General features: G+C 36.2%; 1 protein-coding gene across 3 annotated transcripts in view; it reads right to left on the reverse strand.

Annotated features, from left to right (window-relative positions):
- Positions 1 to 23,471, reverse strand: part of TCEA1 (transcription elongation factor A1) — a 37,045-nt gene that overhangs the window by 9,269 nt on the left and 4,305 nt on the right. Inside the window, exons 2-9 of one of the 3 annotated variants that reach the window (XM_066992996.1) lie at positions 21,689 to 21,751; positions 16,388 to 16,493; positions 7,886 to 7,973; positions 6,748 to 6,893; positions 5,102 to 5,158; positions 4,406 to 4,560; positions 1,452 to 1,598; positions 469 to 540 (exon numbers count right to left, since the gene is read on the reverse strand). In XM_066992996.1, the coding sequence (XP_066849097.1) occupies positions 469 to 540; positions 1,452 to 1,598; positions 4,406 to 4,560; positions 5,102 to 5,158; positions 6,748 to 6,893; positions 7,886 to 7,973; positions 16,388 to 16,493; positions 21,689 to 21,751 (834 nt within the window). Of the gene's footprint in view, positions 1 to 468; positions 541 to 1,451; positions 1,599 to 4,405; positions 4,561 to 5,101; positions 5,159 to 6,747; positions 6,897 to 7,885; positions 7,974 to 16,387; positions 16,494 to 17,801; positions 17,922 to 21,688; positions 21,752 to 23,471 lie in introns of those variants that run through there. The other 2 variants (XM_066992995.1, XM_013184944.3) reach the window with 2 other exon arrangements.

The raw sequence follows: 23,471 nt of genomic DNA on the forward strand, positions 1-23,471 counted from the left end.
ACACTTAACCTGACACAGAAATAAGGCAGCAGTCATCTCTTTTATCCCCGTTCTTTTCAGAGTAAAAAATAAAAGGAAAAAGCAACACAAGGTGTAAAAAGGTCTATTCCACCCATCAAACCAGAGATTAAAAATAGTAGGAATATCTTTGGGTGAAGAATGGGAAAACACAGTGACTAACTTGCCACTTCTCTGTATGGCAAAGCATAGTACCTAAATGTCACAAGGTCTACACCAATATCCTGATTTTACTAGCCACCCCCAGCCAATCACTTGTGTGTTCTCAACGCCTTCAGTCAACAGTTTTCCAACCTAACACTATTTCACAATACAACATATAACATCATTACTGAATTAAGAAACAACCACAAGTCAATAGAAACTCAACTGCCATTTACTGTAAAACAGAAAATGAAGCACAGCCCGGCTGTCTACTATCAGGTATGCAGAACAGTCGAATAGTCTTACCTTCCATCTGTTTCCACATTCATTACAGACAACAAATGTTGTCATAGGTTCATCAGCACTGCGTGTTTGAACCTTTGGCAAAGGCAAGAGCCAGAGCAGAAAAGGAAAATTAGTATGTTCAACCTTTGTTATCATGTGTTCAATGCAAAGGTTTAAAATCAAAGTGTAACATTAAGTAAATACATTTGGATTAAGAATATAAGTTAACTTTTTGTACCCATTGAAGACTTTTTTTTTTTTTGGTTTGGACTGCAAAGTGATCATAAACTTATGTTTTGACAGATTTAGAAGCACTAAAATACCTAATTCAACATCAAAACTGTTCATATACTTCTAGGACAAAAAACTGCAGTAAAGCAGTTCAACTTTACATATATTTACTGATACAAAGGCTTAAAAGTCTCCTGATAGAAACACAGCTTTGTTTAAAGCAACCAACATACAATACTAAATTATAAACGTAGCTGATCCTGTGATCAAAATTAAATACCCTGCAGCACTGCTAAGCAAATTAAAGCACTTCTTGTGCATATATTAAAATAGAAAAAGGTTGTAGGAACAACTGTAAATCAGGGCCTAAAATCAGTCAAATGGCAGGTTATATACATGTATTTACTCCCTCTGTTAAGAAAAAAAATGTTTATAGATTACAACCAGTAAATTATTTCTCATTCACATAAAACCAGATTATTAAATGTAATCAGAAGAATTAGCAAAAAAAATCAGCATTGCAAAGAAACTGGCATTTCAAGCTACATAAATACTCAGCTTAGATTTAAATACAATCTTTGGTAAATTAATACAAAAAAAATTCTCCATGTAAGCACATCTAAGTAGATCCAACTGTCTCCACATATTTTGTAATTTGTTAATGTTTTGTTAAATGTTCATTTTGTAATTATAACTTTTTTCCCTGACAACGTTTAGATGTATAAGACTTCAGCTTTGAAAAAGGAAAATGAACAGTCTCAATAGCCACATACCTGGGTATAGGTACAGTTCTTCTTTTTGCACTTGCCACATGTAAACAGATCAGTTTGGGTACCTCCTGTTTTAGCCATCTGGTGCTCTCTGATAGCTTCTTTGGTCAGATTTTTGCGCATTTCTTTCAGCTCATCACTTGCCATTTCCTGTTATAGATAAAGTGCAGAGAGTTTACTAGGGAGTTTTTTAAAGAAATCATTACTAACATGCAAACCATACAATTCTAAATGCACATACCATTTCTTATCTAGAATTCACGAATAACTGCTCTATCAAAGGGCAAAGTAATTCTACAAAGTATTGCTTTTACAAAACTTAAGTTGGAATGTCTCAAAGAACACAAGCTACAAAAGGTTTAATTTTTTTTAATGCAGTTGAATAAAAGTTCAAACACCTAGAAACATTTATATGCAGACACATTTCTGAAGTTCAGAAGTATAACAGATACAAGGTAGGGGAGGATTTAAAAGGTCTCTTGAGGTAAGGAAAAAGGTCCTCTCCCTAGATTAGATCCTTGCATAACTATCTCATTGACCTACAGATGATAATGACTGTAGGAAGAATTTCCACCATCTTGACTATTTCCATATTTGTACTGAGAAATACAACTCTGCCATAATTTACTGCAAGTTACCAGAAGTCCAAAATCTTAGTATTAACTTTTAACCTTGGAAGTATGCTTCCCAAGCTAAAAATCATATACCTCATCAAGCCTGCACTTCAAAACTGTTTGCTAAATTGCACATTCCCTTATTATCGTACACCGCCACAAACCCTCTGTTAGATGTACAATAGGCACATCCCTTGTCATAATGACAAACCTTGTGTCAAGCCTGGATGCCAGGCAGAAACTCACAGAAAAAAAAAGTCCAAAAATCTGCTACGAAATCAATGCTATCAGGAACACAGGAAGAAAACAGGTAGGAACAGAAGTGTTGTTCCTCACAAAAAACCAAAATGATCATTTTTCAAACAGGCACAGGATCTGGTTTTAGATAAAATGTTTTTCCATCTGAAAAAAGAAAAAAAAATCATATTCTAAATTTAATACTTTTCTGTTAGCTTGAGAGCCTGGATTGCCAGAGACCATGTTTCCTTTTCAGAGTGGCTTCTACAAAATACGCTTCCAAATAAAGGCTCAGACCGGATATCTAGTTGTGCTGCAGCACTGTCACTGTAGAACAACGTAAACTGTAATGCCTATTACTAATTATCTGTCACCTCATAAGAATTGAACTAATACTTAAAGAAAATTGGAACTTATTTTACTCTGGCTTTTCTTCGTAATTCAAGGCATTGTATCTAAATCGTGTAAATATAAATAGATATTAAATTATCATCAATAGCCCATTTGTATTGCAATTCATAAAGAAACTGTAAGTTTAATGGTGATGGTTGACGTATGTCAGAGTAAAGCCAGACAATGCTCTTCTACTGCAACATAAATTTGTGGATGCTTTTCCCAAGTTCCTGGCAAAACAGAGATATTAAACCAGTGCCTACGCTCAATAGTGGTAGCTCTACTCAAATACAGATGTCTCATAATACTGCACAAGCCACATTCTTTGATCAATTGCATAACAACTTCTAGTTCGTTTTCCTTGACTTTAAGCATTTATTTGGGTAAGATTATGTAAAAGCAAACTTTGTTTTGCATAAAACTTCACACATACAGCTAGTTTCAAAATACTAACTGAAGAGCTCAGATTCACTGTTTGTTGTTTTTTTTTTTCAAATCTTGTATTAATGCGGTTTGACGTCAGAAACCATCTTTTTGATATAATAGTGTATTTTAGCCATTACATTTAAAATTTTAGTCCAAGACATCAGTTAAAACAAAAAATGGGCATTGGATAAAATGAAACATATTTTTGTGCACATTTACATACACATGCATGTAGAATAGGAAAAACTCAAAATATGTATTTAACTTACTGGTCCTTACACATTCCTTTATCAGCCTCCATTTGCCCTAGCCTTGATGTAAAGCTTTATAAAAATCTATTCCTTTAGATCAAAACTAGTCATGATTTTTATTACTTGATCATATGTTTAATTTCTTCTCAGTCTCCATGATATTCCTTTATACCTGATTGTGGCCAGTACAGGAAGGGTGGGAAGTAACAGAATCCAATACGTACAAGCAGAACTACAAAACTGAAATCAGATGTTAACCATGCTTTTATTTTCCTTTCCTATAACATCTAATTTTTTACTTCAGACTTCCTAGATTTGTTTTGATTTATAAATATAAAGACAGTGAGCATCTGAACAGGAATTTCTATTAAAGTGTTCAAAATGTTCTTTCAATAACATAAATTTAATTTGATTCAAAGGGCAATTCTCCTAGCTTCTTTACCCCATCATTTATGTCTTCTTTCTATTTATTGTGAAGTTTCCTTCAAAATCACTTCAAGTAATCTGTCAAGTTTGAGATAAGCTTTAAATCAACACTGAAAACGCCAAAAGGAGAGGGACTGATTTTTACCACAGTGTTATCCCATGCACAGGGGTATAACAGCAGAAGTTAGTATTTGAAAAATAAAATGGCAAGACAGGTTAACACAGATGGTAGTATTACATATCCAGAACCGTGAATTAGTTGACAGCTTGAAATCACTAGCCAGATATATTTATTTACATCTTCTGAACTTAAACTATCACTGATATCTCACGTGACCTTTCAAAAACTGCCCAGTATTCTGTTTCAGAGAAATTTGCAAAAGACAGCTTACCTGTCTTCTGACTCACAGAGAAAATCAGATGTTTAGGAACCATTAACACAGTTAACACTTCCATTTGCTCTGCACCAATAAAGCCCTGTATAATTCAGACTGTGAAAGCCACAAACAAGCCATAGCCTCTCAAAAGTACAAAGAGCTTGTATTAATTGCTTCTGTGGCCAGGATATAAGTCCAACAGGGTAACAGTTCAAGACATATGCTTTACTTACCTCTGCTGTCATTTTGGCAAACTTGTCAGGAGGTATGTTCCCACATAACACATTTTTCCTTAGGTTTGGATTCTTTGCATCCTTGAGATTCGCTATCCTACTTCGTACCCTATTTTTGTATTTCATATCAGTGTTTTTTAATTCCTGAAAAATTGGTGCTTTGGATTTAAGGAACAAAACATTAACAAGTAAAACAGCACTACAGAATATTCTTTTGGGGGGGGGGGGGCGATCTTTTAAAACCAAGTCCTTCCCCCCACCTCCAAACAACAGTTACTTTCTTATTCAACAAAGCAGACAGTAGTTCATGTCCTGCCAAAGCATAACCGTAATTTAGCACACGGTTTGCGAAATGTGAACTTGGTGCTAATAGAATTTTAATCAAAATCCTCAAAAATCAGCCATATATTTAAGTCCAGATCCTCAACCTCATGCTGAGGATGAATTAACTTCTGTATAAAAAGTAAGAATAAAAATCATATACACACACACAAAAACCTACAGGTTTTAAGGTATGTGGTTTAGGCTGTGGTATTTTTTTTAAAGGCTGAATTTCTGAACTGATGTGTTGAACACAGTTTGCTTGGTTTTGTCCTAAGTTAAATAAAATACTCACTATACAGATCAAATAAACTAATTTTTAAGATTATCAATGTTCTCTTATCCTAAAGCACCCAGATGCACAACAAAGGATATCTTCTTCAATCTGAGAACCCAGCTCTTCCTCATCAGCACCAATAGCAATGTAATCATCTGAGCAAAACAAAAAATAAAATATTAATTATTAGCGCTCTGACGATCTTGGCAGAATTTTATATCACTGGGAGTCCATTCGGAACATCAAAATAGAACAAACTATGAAACAAACACAGTGAATTTTCTTTTTGAAACAGAAAATTTAATCTACTAAAATCTTATTATTTTGAAACTTTACTTTGAAGAAAAATAAGCGAAATGAAGAACAATAGAAGATTATAAAAAAGTAGAATAGCCTTGTATCTTTCACACACAAAAATTTCTGTCTAGTTGCAAACACAAGTAGTAATAAAAACCAATTTGCTATACAGAAAAAAAAAAGTCTTCTATTAGGCTTGGCATCTACCCATCTCCAAAGTGCATCTGTGCATAAAATAGGTTATTATAAAAAGAAAATATTCTTCATCAGGTTTTATCAATTCTTTCTGTGCTCACAACAAAAGCCATGCAATGTTTTGCAAGCATGCAAGAGACGGATTTCATTAGAAACACTGTAATTAAATAACAAACAATATTATTATTAAAAAAATGCAGAGCTGCAAAGGGTCATAAAACATGCAAATTAGAAGAAATAAACCATAGCAATCTTGGTAATATTATGAAAAGACTTCTTGGAAACCTAGATAAAATTCCAAGTACATATAATTATGAAAACTAAGATGCTATATGCAACTTCCTGGTTACAAATGTTTTTAAAGTCTATGAACTACTGATACAGAGGACCATAAATTCAAGATCTTTAGTCAGCTTTGATTACTGTCTGTGTTGAAATTTACGTGAATTAAAAGCAAAGAACAGAAGAGTGAAGAGTAAAAAAGATTACTTCAGAAGTCTTCTCACACTGTGTCAGCTTCCCCTAAGCTAAGAACAGAGGAAGAAGAGGTGGGTCATAAGTTCTGGTAGAAGAGAAGGACCCACAAGAAAGAATTCAGGTCATTCTGAGGAGTCCAACTTTTTATTTGCATCTCATTCAATTTGCCAGTTTAAAAACATCCAAGTGTACATGATGGGGGGGGGGAAAAACACCACTCACACACACAAAAAAAACCACAACAGTAACAGTCAAGCAATTTACAGATGCTTGTAAGGCATGAAAACTGAACAGTGCAAGAATCTTACTGTGATTGTATCAGTGAAACTCCAAGGTTAAATCAAAACAAAAAGGCAACCTTCAAAAATTGGAATCTGAAGGCTCACAGGACCTCTGGAGTAAGAAAGGCAGTCGTGTATAAAGTGTCACTTTCAGTCACAGATAAGACGAAAAATAGCAGCTTCCATTAAAAGACTCAAATGAGGCATTACATAGGAAATAACTTCCTGAAAAGAAGGTCCACACTAGGCAAGATATCAGTTGAACACAAGCTACAAAAAGTCCCATATCACCAGCAACAAAAAAGTATTTCAATACATACCCATATTGCCAAGGTTACCCAGTTACTTGCAGGTTGGGTGAACTGGCCTATGGGTATGTACACACAATTGGACATAAAGAATACAATAAACAAGGGCAGGGGAAGAAGAGAGTGGGAAGGACTGAAATGGAAAAGAAAATAGTTAAACTTGAAAATATAGTTTACAAAGCTCACCTCCTGTTCTGAGAGCTGCAGAGAGCATTTCTCTACATTTCACTCGTACAGAATCCGAAGTGCTTGGAGCTCGAGGAAAAGAAGGGATGAAAGAATTTGAGGGAGCACTACCCTCCTCCTTCCTGCTGCTGGAATTGCTACTTGAACTGCTAGAAAAAGGCAAAAAGAAAACTAGTATTAAATATTTTTTTCTTCTTCAGATGACTCTGTTCTAGGGCAAAACACAGATCTTTTGCCATATCCATTGATGATATTGAAGAAAAAAAAAGAGAGAGGTCACTTTCTAAAAGCTATTTATAGCTCTAGAGGTAATAAAATTTTAAAATGTCCTTAGAATGTTAGCCAGAGTATTTCACACAAGAGAGATCAGCAGGTATTTCATTCCGTTATGTGGTATGTAAGTTTTAATTCTCAGTTCTCTACATTAACATGAAACCATTTTTTCCTCATGGAACTTTGCTTTATAAAACAGTGAAGAAATACCATTCTAATATTCAGTCTGCAGTGAGTGCATTGCATTCACTCTACTTAGTGTACTGAAGTGGTACTACAGTTTAAGGTCACTTTTGCAAACTGTAAAACAGTTTTCAATTCACATTGGGACAAATGATTATAAGTTAAATTTCAATTTGAAAATGGCTCATAAAGAGACTCACTACAAACAGAAACACACTGAAAAACTAGACTTGTTGATACTATTTTGCAAATACTCATTAGCTCCTCAAGTGTCATTTACATGGGCTCATCTTTCTGACAACATACATTTTGACTTTATTAAAAAAGGTGTAGAACAAGACTGTTTATTAAACAAAATCTAGCAGACAAAAGAAGTATTCCAAACCTCTAGCATATGTAATTACCACAAAGTTGTAACTGAAAGTTGTTTAACGGTTCTCAAAGCTCAGTGCTAGGATTGACAGAAGAAAGTATCTGACAGATAAAACAGATTAAATAAATAAACAATAAATATTCCGGCCATAGCTTGACCTGTGTCTTTTTTTCTTTTTTAGTATGCCAGCAGCTATCTCTAATAGGACAAATTTGGGCCACAGTTTAAATATATGTACACACTGGTTGATTTTTCAGGTTAAAGCCAATGTATATTGAATGACATTACTTGTCCTCAAGAGCTACGTACCTTTCTTCTCTTGCTTCAGGGCTGTTTTGTGAGGAAGATGCAGGCTCCTTTTTCTTTTCTTCAGAATCTTTATCCGTTGAAGGTCCATCTGGGAATACAAAACATGAGAAACTTTTACTCAATAACTGATTTAAAACAGTGGCAGAGTATCCTTGATGGTTTCTTCTGAACCAGTTAGAAATGCTATCAGCTCCCGCTCTCTGATTTGACCTTCTCTTGCTGAAACAGCTTTCTACCCTCAACACCCTCACCAACCCAGCAAATGAAATATATGTTAACACTTAGATACTTCAGGTCAAGACCAGTATCTGCTTAAAATGACAGTGAAGACACGATGAAAATATAAACTTTTATAATTTATTTTTGCCAATTCTACTGCATGAGATACACAATAACTTCTTAAACTTCTTAAACAGAAGCTTCATTAAGTCTCTGAAGTTCATCTTCCATGTTTTAAATATGAGTTCCTACTAAACATGTCATTCTTTTCAATTATATTCACAGTTTCACATTCTATTCAACTATGTTTAAAACACTGAATGAAAGGAACTGTAGGGTAAAAGCTACCTATGGTTGCCAAAAAAAAAATAAAGGTTTTGAAGGAGTTTCACAGATGTGCACACAGTATTTTCTGTGATAGCTCTTAGAATATTGTTTAAAAAGATTTAAAGTTGCCTTTCCCACACAGGATGTATTTAATGATGATAACATCACAGAAAATAAGAACAGTATTTTATTAAAAAGGGCAATCACAACACTTATCTTCAGCCTCGTGAACACCTTTTTATTGTAAAGAGCAGTTCAGAGTGGATAAATCAAGCTCCAGCTTTGACTTGCTTTCAGAAAGGTTGACTCTCTCCACTAGTTAGAAAGATTCGTGTCACCTACCTAAAGTTAGATTTTGTGAATTCCTCTCTCTGAGCCCTCATAAATCTGGCATCATACATCTAACTCTACAGACCGTTAATATTTTGATTACAAACTTCTTTAAAAAGAACTAAAACCAGATCAAAATAGGGAAATCTGATAAGGCTCAGTCATTCCTGTAGAGATACCCCAAACCACATATCTACACCTTTGCTTAAGCATTTAAAAGTATCCTCATTTCCAAAAGAACCCCATCCCCATATATCTCGTGGGAACTCAGTGGTACAGATCACAGATTCAAGTCTCTTATTCAAGCACTTAAAGCACACACATAGTATTCTGTCTCCAGCTGCCTCAAAAAATAGATGCCTACAAAACAGTATGGGAACTAGGCAAATACACAAAATACTTCTCCAGAATACTGCCCCAGACTTCAAGAACTTAAAACTTTAAAGATTTCCTCACTAAAAATCACTAAGTAAGTAAATGAGGCTATAAGCTGAATGGATCGTAGACATTTTCTGCTATGACACCCAAGGTGCACAGAGAAAGGAAACAAAACCCATTTTAACATGCATATTGACATGATTACTTTCTATGGCAACAAACACATAATATATAATTTAAAAAATATTCTATATAGGCATGCTATCTCATTTACCCTCATCTTAAGTACATAATCATTTTTGTCAGAGGTTTTAAGACAAACTGACAGATCAGCAGGTATCCTGGGGTAAGCATTTACCCCAAGCCTCAGGACACGGAAGTATTAGAATGAGTCCAGAGGAGGGCCACAAAGATGAGGCTGGAGCACCTCTCCCAAAGGACAGGCTGAGAGAGCTTGGGCTGTTCAGTCTGGAGAAGGGAAGGCTCCGGGGAGACCTTATAGCAGCCTTCCAGTACCTAAAGGGGGCCTAAAGGAAAGCTAGGGAGGGAGTCTTTGTCAGGGGGTGCAGTGATAGGACAAGGGGGAATGGTTTTAAACTGTAAAAAGGGAAGATTTAGAAATACAAGGAAGAAATTCTTCACGCAGAGGGCGGTGAGGCATTAGCACAGGTTGCCCAGGGAAGCTGTAGATGCCCCATCCCTGGAGGTGCTCAAGGCCAGGCTGGATGGGGCTTTGGGCAACCTGGTCTGCTGGGAGGTGTCCCTGCCCATGGCAGGGGGTTGGAACTGGGTGGTCTTTAAGGTCCCTTCCAACCCAAACTATGCTATGGTTCTATGATTTGTGAACATTTATTGATACCCTGATTGCTTCTTTCACTTATGAAGGGCAGAGTATACGTGAGGCACAGGGGTAAAGTAAGAGGTAAAAACATGGCTCTTTCTACACCTGCAGACCAGTCTAACCAGGTATGTCTCAAACCAACATCAAACTTCACCAGTCGAGACAACTGGACCGTCCTCAACAAATATGCATTCAAAACTACACTATCTTTAATCACTTGAAGTTTACACAGATTTCACAGAAACCTTTTCTTCGAAATCTTTTCTTCATTTCTGTTTAGTCCAACTTCAGTAATCTGAAAATAAAGTTAACAATATTCTCTGCTTAGTAGAAATATTCTAAGTCATTCACTCTTATGGTCATATATTGGAAAGCACCAAGGACAGGGGATTCAGTGTCAAGCAGTATTAATTCTTAAACTCACACATGAGCAAGGACACTTTATTTTATTAAATACTGTACTGACAAAAGAATAGTATGCAATTAACAGCTTGCTAGACAGCATTTCAACTATCCTTTGGGGAGAGGACAAAAAAGTTAACCTTGAGAGACTAAAGTCTCTTCTAATTAACTTATTTTACATTCAGTGGTCAGACTCGAGCAAAGGGAGAATGACAGCTAATGGAAACTACAGACAACCACAGAAATTCTAACAAAGAAAGAGGGAAAAAACAGCCTTTCTGTGTAAGACATTTAAAAATTCAAATGAGAACATGATTCACGTCAGGAAATCTATAAAAGCAGAAAAATGTTTAGAGAATTTAAATTATAATTCTAAGTTCCTTTAAAGAGGCATGAATATTTTTTAAACCGTTCAGCTATTAAAACTTACCCAAATTTCTTTTTTTTTCAGAAAAACTGAAATTGTCATCACTTTTAGGAGTGAAAAGCATAATTTCAGTTTTAGCTGCTGCAGCTTCAGAAGGCCATAAAAAAGTCTTTTTTTTTTTCCTTGTTTAAATAACAAAGTAATTTATCGTAAAGCCCAGTTAACAGGAGGTTAGTGAATGCTACTCCAATCTACAAGAGGGGCAGAAAGGAGGACCTAGGGAATAACAGGTCTGTCAGTCTGACCTTGGTACCAGGGAAGGTCGTGGAGCAAACCATCTTGTATGTCTTTACACAGCACATATGGGACAACTGAGTGATCAGATGCAGCCAGCATGAATTTATGAAAGGCTGGTCCTGCTTGACTAACCTGATCTCCTATGACAAAATGACCTTAGTAGATGAGGGAAAGGCTGTGGATGTTAGTTACCTGGATTCCAGCAAAGTATTTGACAGTGTCGCACAATATTCTGTGAGAAACCATCTGCTCATGCCTTGGACGGGTGCACAGTTTGCTGGCTGAAGAACTGCCTGGATGGCCAGGCTCAAAGAGTCATAGTGAACAGAGTTCAACCCAGATGGCGGCTGGTCACCAGTGGCATCCCCCAGGGCTCAGTACTGGGGCCAGTTTTGTTCAACATTTTTATCGATAATCAGATGCACCCTCAGCAAGTCTGCAGACCACATCAAGTTAGGCAGGACTGCTTGAGGGTGGGAAGGCTGTGCAGCAGGACTGGCCACATCCAATCACACGAGATTCAAGGAGGCTGAATGCCAGGTCCTGCACTCGGGTCATAACAACCCCATGTGGCGGTATAGGCTTGGGGAAGAGTGGCTGGAAAGCTGCCCAGCAGAAAGGGACCTGGGGGTGCTGGTCAACAGCCAGCAGTGGTGGCCAAGAAGGCCAGTGGCATCCTGGTTTGCATCAGAAATAGTATGGCCAGCAGGACAAGGGAAGTGATTGTCCCCTTGTACATGGCACCAGTGCTTGAATACGGTGCTCAGTTCTGGGCCCCTTGCTAAAGGAAGGATATGGAGTTGCCTGAGCATGCGCAACAAAGTTGGTGAAGGGATTAGAAAACAATAATTATGAGGAGCTGCTGCGTGAACTGGACAAGAAAAGGGTGAGGGGAGATGTCATCGCTCCCTACAACTACCTGGAAGGAGGTTGCAGTGAGGCGAGTGTCAGACTCTCTTTTCGTGTGACTAGTGATAGGACATGAGGAAATGGCCTCAAGTTACGCCAGGGAGGTTTAGATTGGGTATTAGGGAGAACTTCATGGAGAGGGCGGTCAAGCATTGGAACGGGCTGCCCAGGGAAGCGGTGGAGTCCCCACTCCTGGAGGTATGTGAGAAACGTATAGGCATGGCACTGCGGAACGTTGTTTAGTGATGGGACTTGATGACCGTGAAGGTCTTTTCCAACCTAAATAATTCTACAGCTCATACCTGATATGTAAATTAAGAGATGTTCTAAAACTATTTTTGCACTTGATATCCTATAGAGACACGTACTATTGTTATGCATAGTAAACACTATTCTTGAACATTCTTAGATTGTCATTTAGGAAATTGTTTTGTCAATAACAATTTTTTTGAATACAAACAGTACGTTTTTAGATGCTCTTGAACAACTTTACCTAATGACAGCCGTAACATACCTGTAAGATAGTCCTAGACTGTACCAGCTTGTTCCAGCAGAATCAAAACCAGATTTGAAATAACAGAAGATAGTATGCACAAATTCCATTGAGTAATACACTTCTGTGTAGTCTGGCTGGCATTATCTTAAAAACATTAAGCACTTATTAAGTATGACTAAGCAATTTTGGTTTAAGATATATATATATATTGAAACAGGCATTTCAAAATGCTCTTGGACCCATTTTTAGGTTTTTGGTGTGTGTGTGGTTTTTTGTTGTTTTTTTTTTTCTTCCCCCTACTGGGAATATATGATCAGACTTGTGCTTACTGACAAGAGTATTGTCCAATCATTCTGCATCTTCAGTCCAGATCACAAGCTTACTGAAGTTAAGTTTACTTAGTTAAAGGTCTGGACTTTTTTTTTTTTTTTTTTTTTTTACTGTATACTCTTAGAGTTTGGTAAGTAATTATTTGTGATAGAGAATGTTAAATTCCTTAGAGATTTTTTTAATGAGGATAACTTCATCAAAACCCTCATAACCTAAGTGGATACACATAGGCATCTGTATAACATACTCTACATACTCAACTACTTGGCAAAACAATAACTACCTGCAAATTCCACATTATGACTTAACAGTATTTCATTCGGAGAACTGAATTTGCTTCTTCATCTAAATTGCAACCAACTAGTCTGTGTGGTTTAACGTTTTTATAACATCTGAAAGCAATCTTTCACTGTAGCTCACACAGTGACTCACTTCAGACAATGCCTGTGAGCCCTCTGCTGGGCAGCTTCTGACCCTGCTGAAAAGCCATTTGTAACCTGCCATGGTTCCATGCGAGCCATAAATATCTGTTAACACTCTGGTGATTCACAACCTTATTTTGATTTCTTCTCTGTTTCCCATGCATCTTTAAAACACATGTTCCAAAAGCATTCAACTTAGATAGTACATGCACCCTGAACAGTCAAAGATTCTTTCCTAAATTCAAAATGTCATTTATAAAAATAACTCACAAAGACTTCAGATCTCTGAGTACAATGCTTGGTACGATTAACAGCTGTCCGCTTCTGTTGCCATCTTTGATCCATACCATTTTACATGCACTATAAACAGCACAATCGAAACTGATTTCTCAAGCAGCTCAACATATGGTATTTCGTATTCTTCTGAGAAAGTCAAAACTAATGATAAAACAGAATAAGAGTACTTTGTAAGATTCCCACCCATGCTTCATGCAGCCCAGATACCCTATCTTCCAGAGTTATGACACTAAGTTCTAATGAATACTGAGCAGTGAAATAAGAGGTGAAACATTTAACCTACTGTGCTTTATTATACGGTCTACACAGGAGAATTTAACTACATCAGTTTTTAATATAAGCAGTGCTGTATTTTCAAAATTTGTTTGATTTTATATAATAAATGCACAATCACAACTGTAGCAAACCTAGCACCGTAATGTACATAGAGCAATATCTTCCCCTGTAACGAAAATTAGAGAATGAACAAAGGTCACATACCCTCTGCCCCAAGAACATAGTCAGTTCTGACTGTTGCCAAATATTTGCTATTTACATCGCAGTTCCTCACATTTGACATCACCTGATGAAAGCAGTCTTAAGGTAGATTTCACAATTGTCTTAAAGCAATCTGAATGTAGCAACCATCAAAAGCAGCAGTCCCACCTTTCCCCAGCTGCATGTTACTGCCTCAGTCCCTGTGCAGGAATCAGTAACTGCAAAAGGGATGGATCAAGAATCTGATACAGTTGAGATATAATCCAGAAGAACAGTATGTTTAGTTTACAACTGGTCAGTTCCCATCTCTGACCTTCTGGATAGCCACTTGAGCACTAGTCTTAGCACAGGAAGGAGCAAGAAGGCACCTCTGCAAAAGGGAGGTCAAGACCACCTCTTTCAGCAGCAGCCTACGCTGAGATCAACCTACCATCATCATCAGACAGCAAAGACTTATTCCAGACTTCTATAGCAAGACCACCCTCAGAGGCTGAGGAATAATTCCTGTGTTTCACAATGTTTAAACAGTTACATATCAGTCAGCTATAGGTAACAATATATTAAAACAAGTTTGACTGACTGACTGACTGAAATTATGTTTAAAATAATGAAACAGAAACCTTTTTCTACTGTCTTAACAAATAAATTGCAATTCCTTTGCTCAAAGGACAGTGACACCCAGAACACTTAGCTAGTGCAAAATGCAGTATCTGGGCGAATTCCCAAAAGCTGAGAATTCTGTGGAAAACACTATTTCTTCTGCTTTGTTGCCTAAAATAAGTTGCACTATCAAAAATCTAAAAAAAAATATAAGAACAACCAATCAACAATAACAAAACAACAACAACAAAAAACAACAGGGACAGGGCCTTTTTTCTTTTCTTTTTTAAATTGTTTATTACATATTTCTTACTTAGATGAGTAACTTGAGAGATCTAGGTTCCTCAGTCCAGCTGCTGCTTTCAAGTATCTAGAGGAGGTCAAGTTAATATGCAAGTCTATTGCTGCTTTTACATATCTTACCATTTTTATGCATCAGATAGTTGGACTTCAAGATATAAGTAGAAATTTAATCAGAAGTACATGATTTCTATTTTTTACCAGTGAATTCTGATCAGATCCTTTATAAAGCATGCATTTATTTTATATTAAAATTAAGTATGATTTTAGAAGTATTTAGGCAATACGCAAGATGCTGATAAAATTTAATTACTACTACTAGCCTAATGAGCGTTACCCAGCATTTTAAAGGTAGGTTAAAAAATATCTGTGGTATAGAAGCTGTTGCTTCTTATTAGGATATATAAGTTGTAGAAAAGAAGATTATGAAAACTGTCACAATTTGTCCATATTTACGTGCATACACTGGCAAAGGGATATAAAGTCATTTTTACAACATTTACAAAAGGAATAATAAAGTATTTGATAAAATACTTCATAATTGCTAAAATGAGGCTGACTGGGATAAAATGAGACTAACAGATTTGACAAAATGAGGCTGACTGAGGCTACCCCTGAAATGGAACCCAGGTATTTAACATAGTTTTCTATATTAGTTTTCTATATAGTTTTCTATATAGTCAAATATTTAAATCAGGAGAAAATAATAAAAACTCTTTCCTATTTCAAAATTTTAAGCTTTCTAAAGCTTAGTTTATCTAAAATGGGATCCAAAGAAATGAAATTGAGTACTAGTGTTATGAGCAAAAATAACTGAAAGATACAGCTTCAGATTAGAGTGTTTTCAAATACATTAGAATTAAGTGCTCCAAGGTATCCTTGAATAACCATCTGTTAGCAAAAAGGTTTTGATAACTCTATTCATTGCTGTAATGAAAATTAAACAAAAAGTATTAACTCAATCAGTAAGTTATTTAAAACTATCAAGGTTTTAGAGAAATATGTACCATCTGTAAGTTATAACAGAATTTTAAAGGTGTTTTTTTTAAGTGTTTGTTCTCTTCACATGTCACTGTATAACCAAACTTCAAAGTCTCTACACTTTCATATGAGTTTTGCACAAACTCTTCTGAGTATCTGTTATATTTGACAAAGGAAATAGTCACGAAAAGGTTCGTTAGTTTTTAGTACTGCAGCACAGTCAGTCTAGCTCAACAGCAGGCAAAGAGACTTCAGAAATGAGTCATGTTGCAGAAGTTGGTTTCCTACTGTTTGTCAGCCCTAATCAAAGTATATTAACTTTGTTTCTGAATACATTTTCACAGTAATGCACTGGTGATAGTCAAAGAGATTAAAAAAAAAACCTACCTTCACACAAATAGTTTCAATACTTAAGTAGGAGCACAAGTATATCTGAAGCAAGGAAGTGGAAGGATTTGCATCAAATCTGCATATAGCTGAAACAGTAAAACAACAAGTAACAAAAAAATAGAAGTTTGTGTCACCATACCTAACAGTTTCTTCCAAGACTTGATCAGAGATTTTGCTAAAGATGTAACTTCTTCATCTGTGCTTTGCTTGCGTATTGCATTCACTGACATTCCAATTCTGGTAGACTGCAACAGAAATAAAAACATATGCTATGAAAGGTGACATGAAGATAATTAAACAAATATAAATTTTTATAAAGTTGTCCAAATACAACTTTTTTAAAAAAATAAACTATTTTTGTTTGTTCTTAAGAATATTAGGATGAAATGCTGCAAACCTTTACAGAACTTACTTTAAGAACATCTACATTTTACAATGAAGTACAACAACAGTAACATTTGTATACATCACAAAAGTCTGGAGGTGAAGAGGAGTCATTAGAAGATTCCTGTTCCCAAATCATTTCAAAAAAAAACCTCTACAGAACTACTTACCTAAACTAAGTATGGCATTCAAAACATCTAACAAAGTGAAAACCTTATATAAATTTGAATGTTATAAAAATATTTTAGCAAAGGTTCTAACCTCACAATCTTATTTTTGTTTGAAGCAATGACTATATTTATATTTTGGCACGAGCAGAAGCTCGCTAACTGCTTCAGTAACTTCATATTCTTCGAATTCCCATTCGCTGGCTGTGAAAGAAGCTGTAGTATCAGTTGGGAGTGACCATGTTTTAGGTTCCTAGCAATTTTAGCAATATTGAGATTCCTTAAAATCTTAAGTACAGAGGTTTCTGCTTTTAGGTAGAAACAGTAAGAACTGCCCACACTTCTGAAAATGCCACGCTGGTGACAGGCTTTAAAACTTTGGCACTACTGCCACCTACAGGGTGAAGATGAGATTTATTTACAATCCATTCCTTTTAAGAATTAGAATTTTTTCCTTTTAAGAGCTATAATTTATGTCCTCGTGAACATTAGATTTAGATTAACAGCAACAGAAGTTTCACTTCAGAGTATTTTCAGCTAACATGTTATTATAACGGAGTACTTCCACACTTTTAGTTTTGGGAAAGGAATAAAGCATTTAACAATATAAATAAGCATTTTACTACGGTTTTATATTTTGATTGATGAGTAAATTTTCTGGATTGTTCTTAAGATGCTCAGCTTTGCTGCATTTATTATTCGGCAGACTCGTTAAATGTAATTTATTCTATGTACTTTTGAAGTGGTTTGTCATAGACGTCTTATCCTTTAAAGGAAAACTTAAATCTTTGTGTTACACTAAAAACGGAAACGATTTGTTCCTGTAAATTACTCCTTACAGCCCACACAAAACACTTCTTTGTGCACCACGGATGTGCTAAATGACTGGAAATGTACTGAAATATTCAGCAGCTATTTCACCAAAGGAAGCATATCAAAATCTCAGGTCTCAGCACCAGTTCTAAACATATTTTAGACTAAAGAAAACAGATGGCTACTCACTTGTATGAAAGGTTTTTTCACGATGGACTCTGCACACTCAGACTAACAGAAAACACCAACTAGATGCAGCAGCTCTTCCTCTCCCTTTCACTTTTCCCCTTCTGTGGTTGAGCACTGAGGACAGGCCAAGGACTTCACTTACGGGCTGGCACTTTGCATTTCTTCCTCTACTTTTAACTGCATGCTCTTTTCATGATATACTTTAGCATCACACATCACACAAAGGCCTAACCAGAGCAGTACTGACCAACTGCCTTGACATGTTAAATATATACTCTGGACATTATGTTCAGACAATAAAAATAACATACATTTGGAAATCCAAATTGTACTTGTCACATCTGAATGAGAAAAAATGTACCTACAAAAAACAAACAAACAAGAAAACCCTTTGCAGATAACTGGGTATAACCATGGCCTACTTTTATCAGAAATGGGGAAGGACACCAACCTACATCTTTACTTAATGTAGAAAAACTCAAGTAAAACTCAAAATTAATTATTTTTTTCTCTGATCACACGAGCAGAACCTATGATGGTAACTGTCTAAACTCTCAGCTTTCTTAAAGTAGTATGTAAACTCACTTCATTTGTTTTGCTTTTTGTTGAACACGTGATCTGGCCTCACCAAAAAAGACAGGAAGGTATGATCTTCCTAACTATTTGCCTGCAAACTGACACAGGTAATCACAAAAGGTCATTGTTATATTCTCTAAATGACCATACTTCAATTACATATCAGGTTTAGTCTTCCAACCTAAGGAACTGTTACTGTGAGAGCCATTTTAAGTGGAAGATTGGTATTTTTGTCTAGTCCAATTTAACCTGTGAAATTGTATTATCTCTGTGCCAGTTTATAAACATGCAGGTATCTGTATGGATCATTCTTCTTAACTTCAAATTCCCAAGCGCTTCTCATTCACTTTTCTTTAAGAGGCTCAGACTTAAGTAAATATCTGTTTTCACCTCCAAAGCATTCAAGCTGTAGGCCAAATAGCCTTTACACGGTATGAACAACAGTCATCACACGTAACCTATATGTGAACCCAAAACAAAGCACACAGTGGTAGCTACTCTTCTCTAAAATAGACTAAAGGACCAAAATGAAAGGAACAGAGCTAGGGAAGAAAGGCAACCACTGAAGCAAGCACAGGTGCTACCATTTTTAAACTGTACGAAAGTAACAGGACAGAGAATTTGTGAGCACTTGGACCAAAAGAAAGCCAAATTCAGTCCTAGAGAATGACCACCTCCAACCTCCCAGGTCTCCACAACTTGCCAATGGGCTGGCGAGTCATTAACAAGGACCATATATCATGGCTTACTTCTGCACAGGGGTGTGTGCATGTGTGCGCGCGATTTCCAGTAAAACCTGTTGGTTAAAATAAAGACCGTCTCTCTTTAGCTGCAGCACTACCCACAATTAGCGTCAGAGAAACAATGTCTTTAATATTGTGCAGCTGCTAAACAGATTTGTAATTCTGATCACCACATAAATCACGTGCTACAAAGGCTACTGGCTCCTTGCATAGCTCAGCTCAACAGCTGTTAAGGAGGCACATCACCCTGCTCACATATAACTTGGTAGATACGACAGATTATTGGATATAATCACTTCATTCTTCTGTGGCAGAAGGCAGGTAAGAAAGACCCACGACACAAGCACAAACCCAAATTACTGACACGTACCTTCCTATTCCTTGCACTTGTAAATTGTCAGAGGATCTCCCGGGCTCAGACTGAACTGCCAGTCATGTCACAAGACGAATTGTCACTCCTTTTATTACAAAGGAATAATGAAACTACCACATCAATCAGCGGTGCTTTTCTCAAAGTAGCCCATTTTGAAAACTGCTCAAAAATGAATGTAGAAGTATGATTTTCATTTGTGTCCTGTGCTTCATCAGTCCAAACATATCAATAGATATCTCAGTCTACTTAGAGGAAGTAAGTGCTCCCACTTTCACACCATCATCCTCCTTAACGTTAGCATACTAATGACCCACCATTTCAACTGTTGCTCCAAGTCCTCCACTGTTTAAGCAATTTTGGGAGACCAAAAAAGAAATGTAGAATGGATGTTACGCATTTATAAAACTCTTTAAAAAAATGTAAATTTCAGTTTAAATGAAATCTTACACAGCCAAAAAGCGTCTGGGATACAGCAATGGATACTTCAGAAAAACTTCTTAACAAAGCTACAGTCGGTCTACTAAGCAAGACTAAAATAGCTCATCCCTTTAGACTTACTGCTAGACTTACAGAGAAATCTTCTTTAAAAACTCATATGGTGCCCCCCAATACAGATTAAAAACAACCTTTCATTAGAAATATTATTCCACTTTAAAAATAGGTACCCGTGATGTGGATGGAAATAAATAAGCTTCTTTCAAATAGAATAAAAAACAGGACAGGATTAGTATGCAATCCATAGAAATTAAGTCAGGGTCACACAAGTGCCCTAGAAGAGAGACACTTGAGTTTATACTCACCAAGATTAAGAGTCCCCTCTGCTGATAACACTAGTAAGAAAAGTTTTCATTGCGACTAAAAAAGAACGAGTTATCTACCTGTACATTCTTCAGATCCTTAAGGTTAAAGGGTAAAGATAGTTCTGCTGTTTTGTATAAAACCACTCCCAGTCTCATTCATCACACTAACCAGAAGAGTTTTGCAAAGCAGTATTTACACATACATAAAGAATTTTCAGAGCACTTGCACAGAGATTTTTCATTCCAAAGGGGAAATATATACATACATACATGTATACATATATATATATATATAAAACACAACTAGTTTTAATAAGATCTGCACAGCGAAACTCAAAAAAATTAGGGTAGGAGAAGGTGCTTTGTTTCTCTGTTTTAGGAACAAGGTTGGACATAGGGAAAAACGTTGCAGAGTTGTATCAGCCATGCTCATTCATGCATGAAGGTGAAACTTTCAAATTCCTATTTTTGGTGGCAAACGGTATTACTGATAATGTACTGAAATAAATACATTTTACAAATATATAGGAAAGACTGATGCTGTTACTGATACTTTTATCTTTCTAGCTAATTCTTTATCTGCGGCCACTGTCACTTAGCAAAATGATACTTTTCAGTCTTTTGCCATTTAAGTGGCTCCCACAGCAAAAATCAGGTCTTCCACTTACCTCTGCTATTTGCAAATTTTCATAGAGATAAGTAATATCCAGTTAATTTGAAACAAAAGTTGATCACTGCAGAACTACATGACAAACTCTGAAATTTGACATGTAAATAAAGTTCACTGACTTATTTTTTTGAAAAGTTTACGAAAGTAGTATACTATGTTAGAGATGTAGAGATAAGCAAAATGAGTGCGTATGCATCCAAGTGTGAGACAGCACCACACCTGCACAGAGGAGCAAAACCAGTACTGTAATTACCTTAAGAACTACGCTACTCAGAGTTACATGGATAAAAAAGGAAATGCTCAAATACAACCTACCTGAAGGTATGAACTACTGTTCTCTTCACTTAAAATCCAGCTACAGAACAAACCACATAAAAGCAGGAGCTCTAATCAGGTGCATTGTCCCTTACAGAGTGGGAAATGCATCACATTTCTGTTAATAAGAATCTGAAAGTATAAGTAAGGCAAGTCCATAAGCAGTACTTTTCCTTTGTCCGTAACAACATTCACTATTGTCAACTTAAAGATGACCTTTAAGAGTGGAAGTAAAGACTTAAGTGTCCTGAATCAGGGTGAAATAAGACTAGTTATCCAAAATAACAGATTCTTCAAGTGGTTTCTCCATAGGAATCTATTTTAATTAGTGCAACCTTCCAAATTTGCTGGCTTCACCTTCATTATTACAGGGTTAATTTTTGCAGCATAACAATAAAAAAAAATCATACCTGTAATAATTCAAGGGTCATGGGAATATTCTTAAGCTCCTTTAATAAATCAAGAGCTCCAGCCTGAAAAAAGGAAAAAAAAAAAAAAAAGTCAATTTAGTAGCAATGAGGTATTTTAAAAATAGTATTAACAACATACTCTTACGTGCCTTAAAGGTCCCAGACTGGATTCAAACCATCACTTCCCAGTTTATTCATGGAACAATTCTAGGCCAAGGAATGTTCTGCTTCACAAACTAAAAATTAACTCAGAATTCAAAGTATTCACCAAAAGACTAGAGAAGTTTTATCCCATGTAATTCAAATGCCAGTCAGTGCATTCTGTAAATTGCCACTTAACCAACACACATCCTCAACAACAGGAGTCCTCAGGCACATTTCCCTTAGTAGCATCAGAAACAAACCAGACAACAGTTGTTAGTTTACAACAACCTCACCTGTTCTAGAACAAGAATTTGAGTTGAGAAGCTCTGTACAGTCCATCAATAATGCAGCTCATTATAACTCACTTTCTTAACTGTATTTATAGTGGTGTGGTAAAGCTGTAAAATTATGCTGGTTAAAAAATGATAATCAGATTACGCTATTTGACTAGACACGGGTTTACTGTTCCCCATAGAAATGACAACTGTGCATGCATGTCTACTAACAAATGCCACAATTAAAAAAAAAAAAAGTTGAGCAAGACTTGCTTTTGAGTCTTATTTTCAACTACTGACTTTAAATATTAATTCAATGAAATATACATACTAGACTGCATAGGTTAGCGCAGACAGACAAGAGTATTTAGCCTACACCAGGCAGGCCAAGCATCAACATTTTCCAGACTGGAAGCCAGAGCCCATCCTAATGCACTAGAACATCTGAGCTAATGCATTTGTTTATTACATAGCTGCCACGCAGTTTTCTTTATTCCTCTTCCACTGCTAAGATAAGGAAAGGTACAGATTAACGTTATAAAAGCACTAGTTTTCTAGATAGATGAGTTTATTTCAGAGATGATACCGTTAGCAAATCTCCTAAATATTGATGACAATCTATATACACAGCTGCTCTAACAATTTGTTCATTTGTGATGCTGGCCTTACTTAAAAGTTTTCATAAATGCAAACAAGAGGCTTCCAAATTTCCTCACTCACTTAAGCAAAGCTCTGCATCATCCACTCCTTGCTACACGTGTTGGCAGAGTACAGCAAACTCCCAAAGGTTAAGAAATGCTTGCTGTTATTCAAGTACATGTGGTTCTGTACCTGTGACCTAAGAACAGCAAGAAGGCAAAGGACTTCTCATATTAGAGGCCACTCTGCCCAGACTAACCCCATTACCTTATTGCCTTTTTTTTTTTTTTTTTTAAATTCACAGAGGTTTAGAAACCAACTTCACAAAATTTCCATCTTTCTTTTCTTTGGAAATCGATCCTTTTCTCTTTCCTTACCTCTCTCAACTCATCCTATTTTATGTACTTCTATATGCATTTTACATATTCACGAAGTATGTATTATAACATGCATTTTGCATCTTTTCATTTCCATTTGTCTTTGTTTTTAAATTCTTCCCAACCAACTTCTGACACCTGTTGCAAAGAAACTCACGTAATCTGCTGCTGCACCTGCACGGTCTTCCAACTTAACCACTAAAGATAGCACATAAACCAACCACCAACAGGCCGAGTAAAACAAAAGTGGCATTTTAGTGTCACATCCAAACAGGCACACCTTCGGATGCTTTCAAATGTCTACTACAACCTTTGTTTGTTTGTTTTTAAATGTGTGACAGCAAAGAA

The sequence above is a fragment of the Anser cygnoides genome, chromosome 2, assembly GCF_040182565.1.
Source record: "Anser cygnoides isolate HZ-2024a breed goose chromosome 2, Taihu_goose_T2T_genome, whole genome shotgun sequence".
Classification (NCBI taxonomy): domain Eukaryota; kingdom Metazoa; phylum Chordata; class Aves; order Anseriformes; family Anatidae; genus Anser; species Anser cygnoides.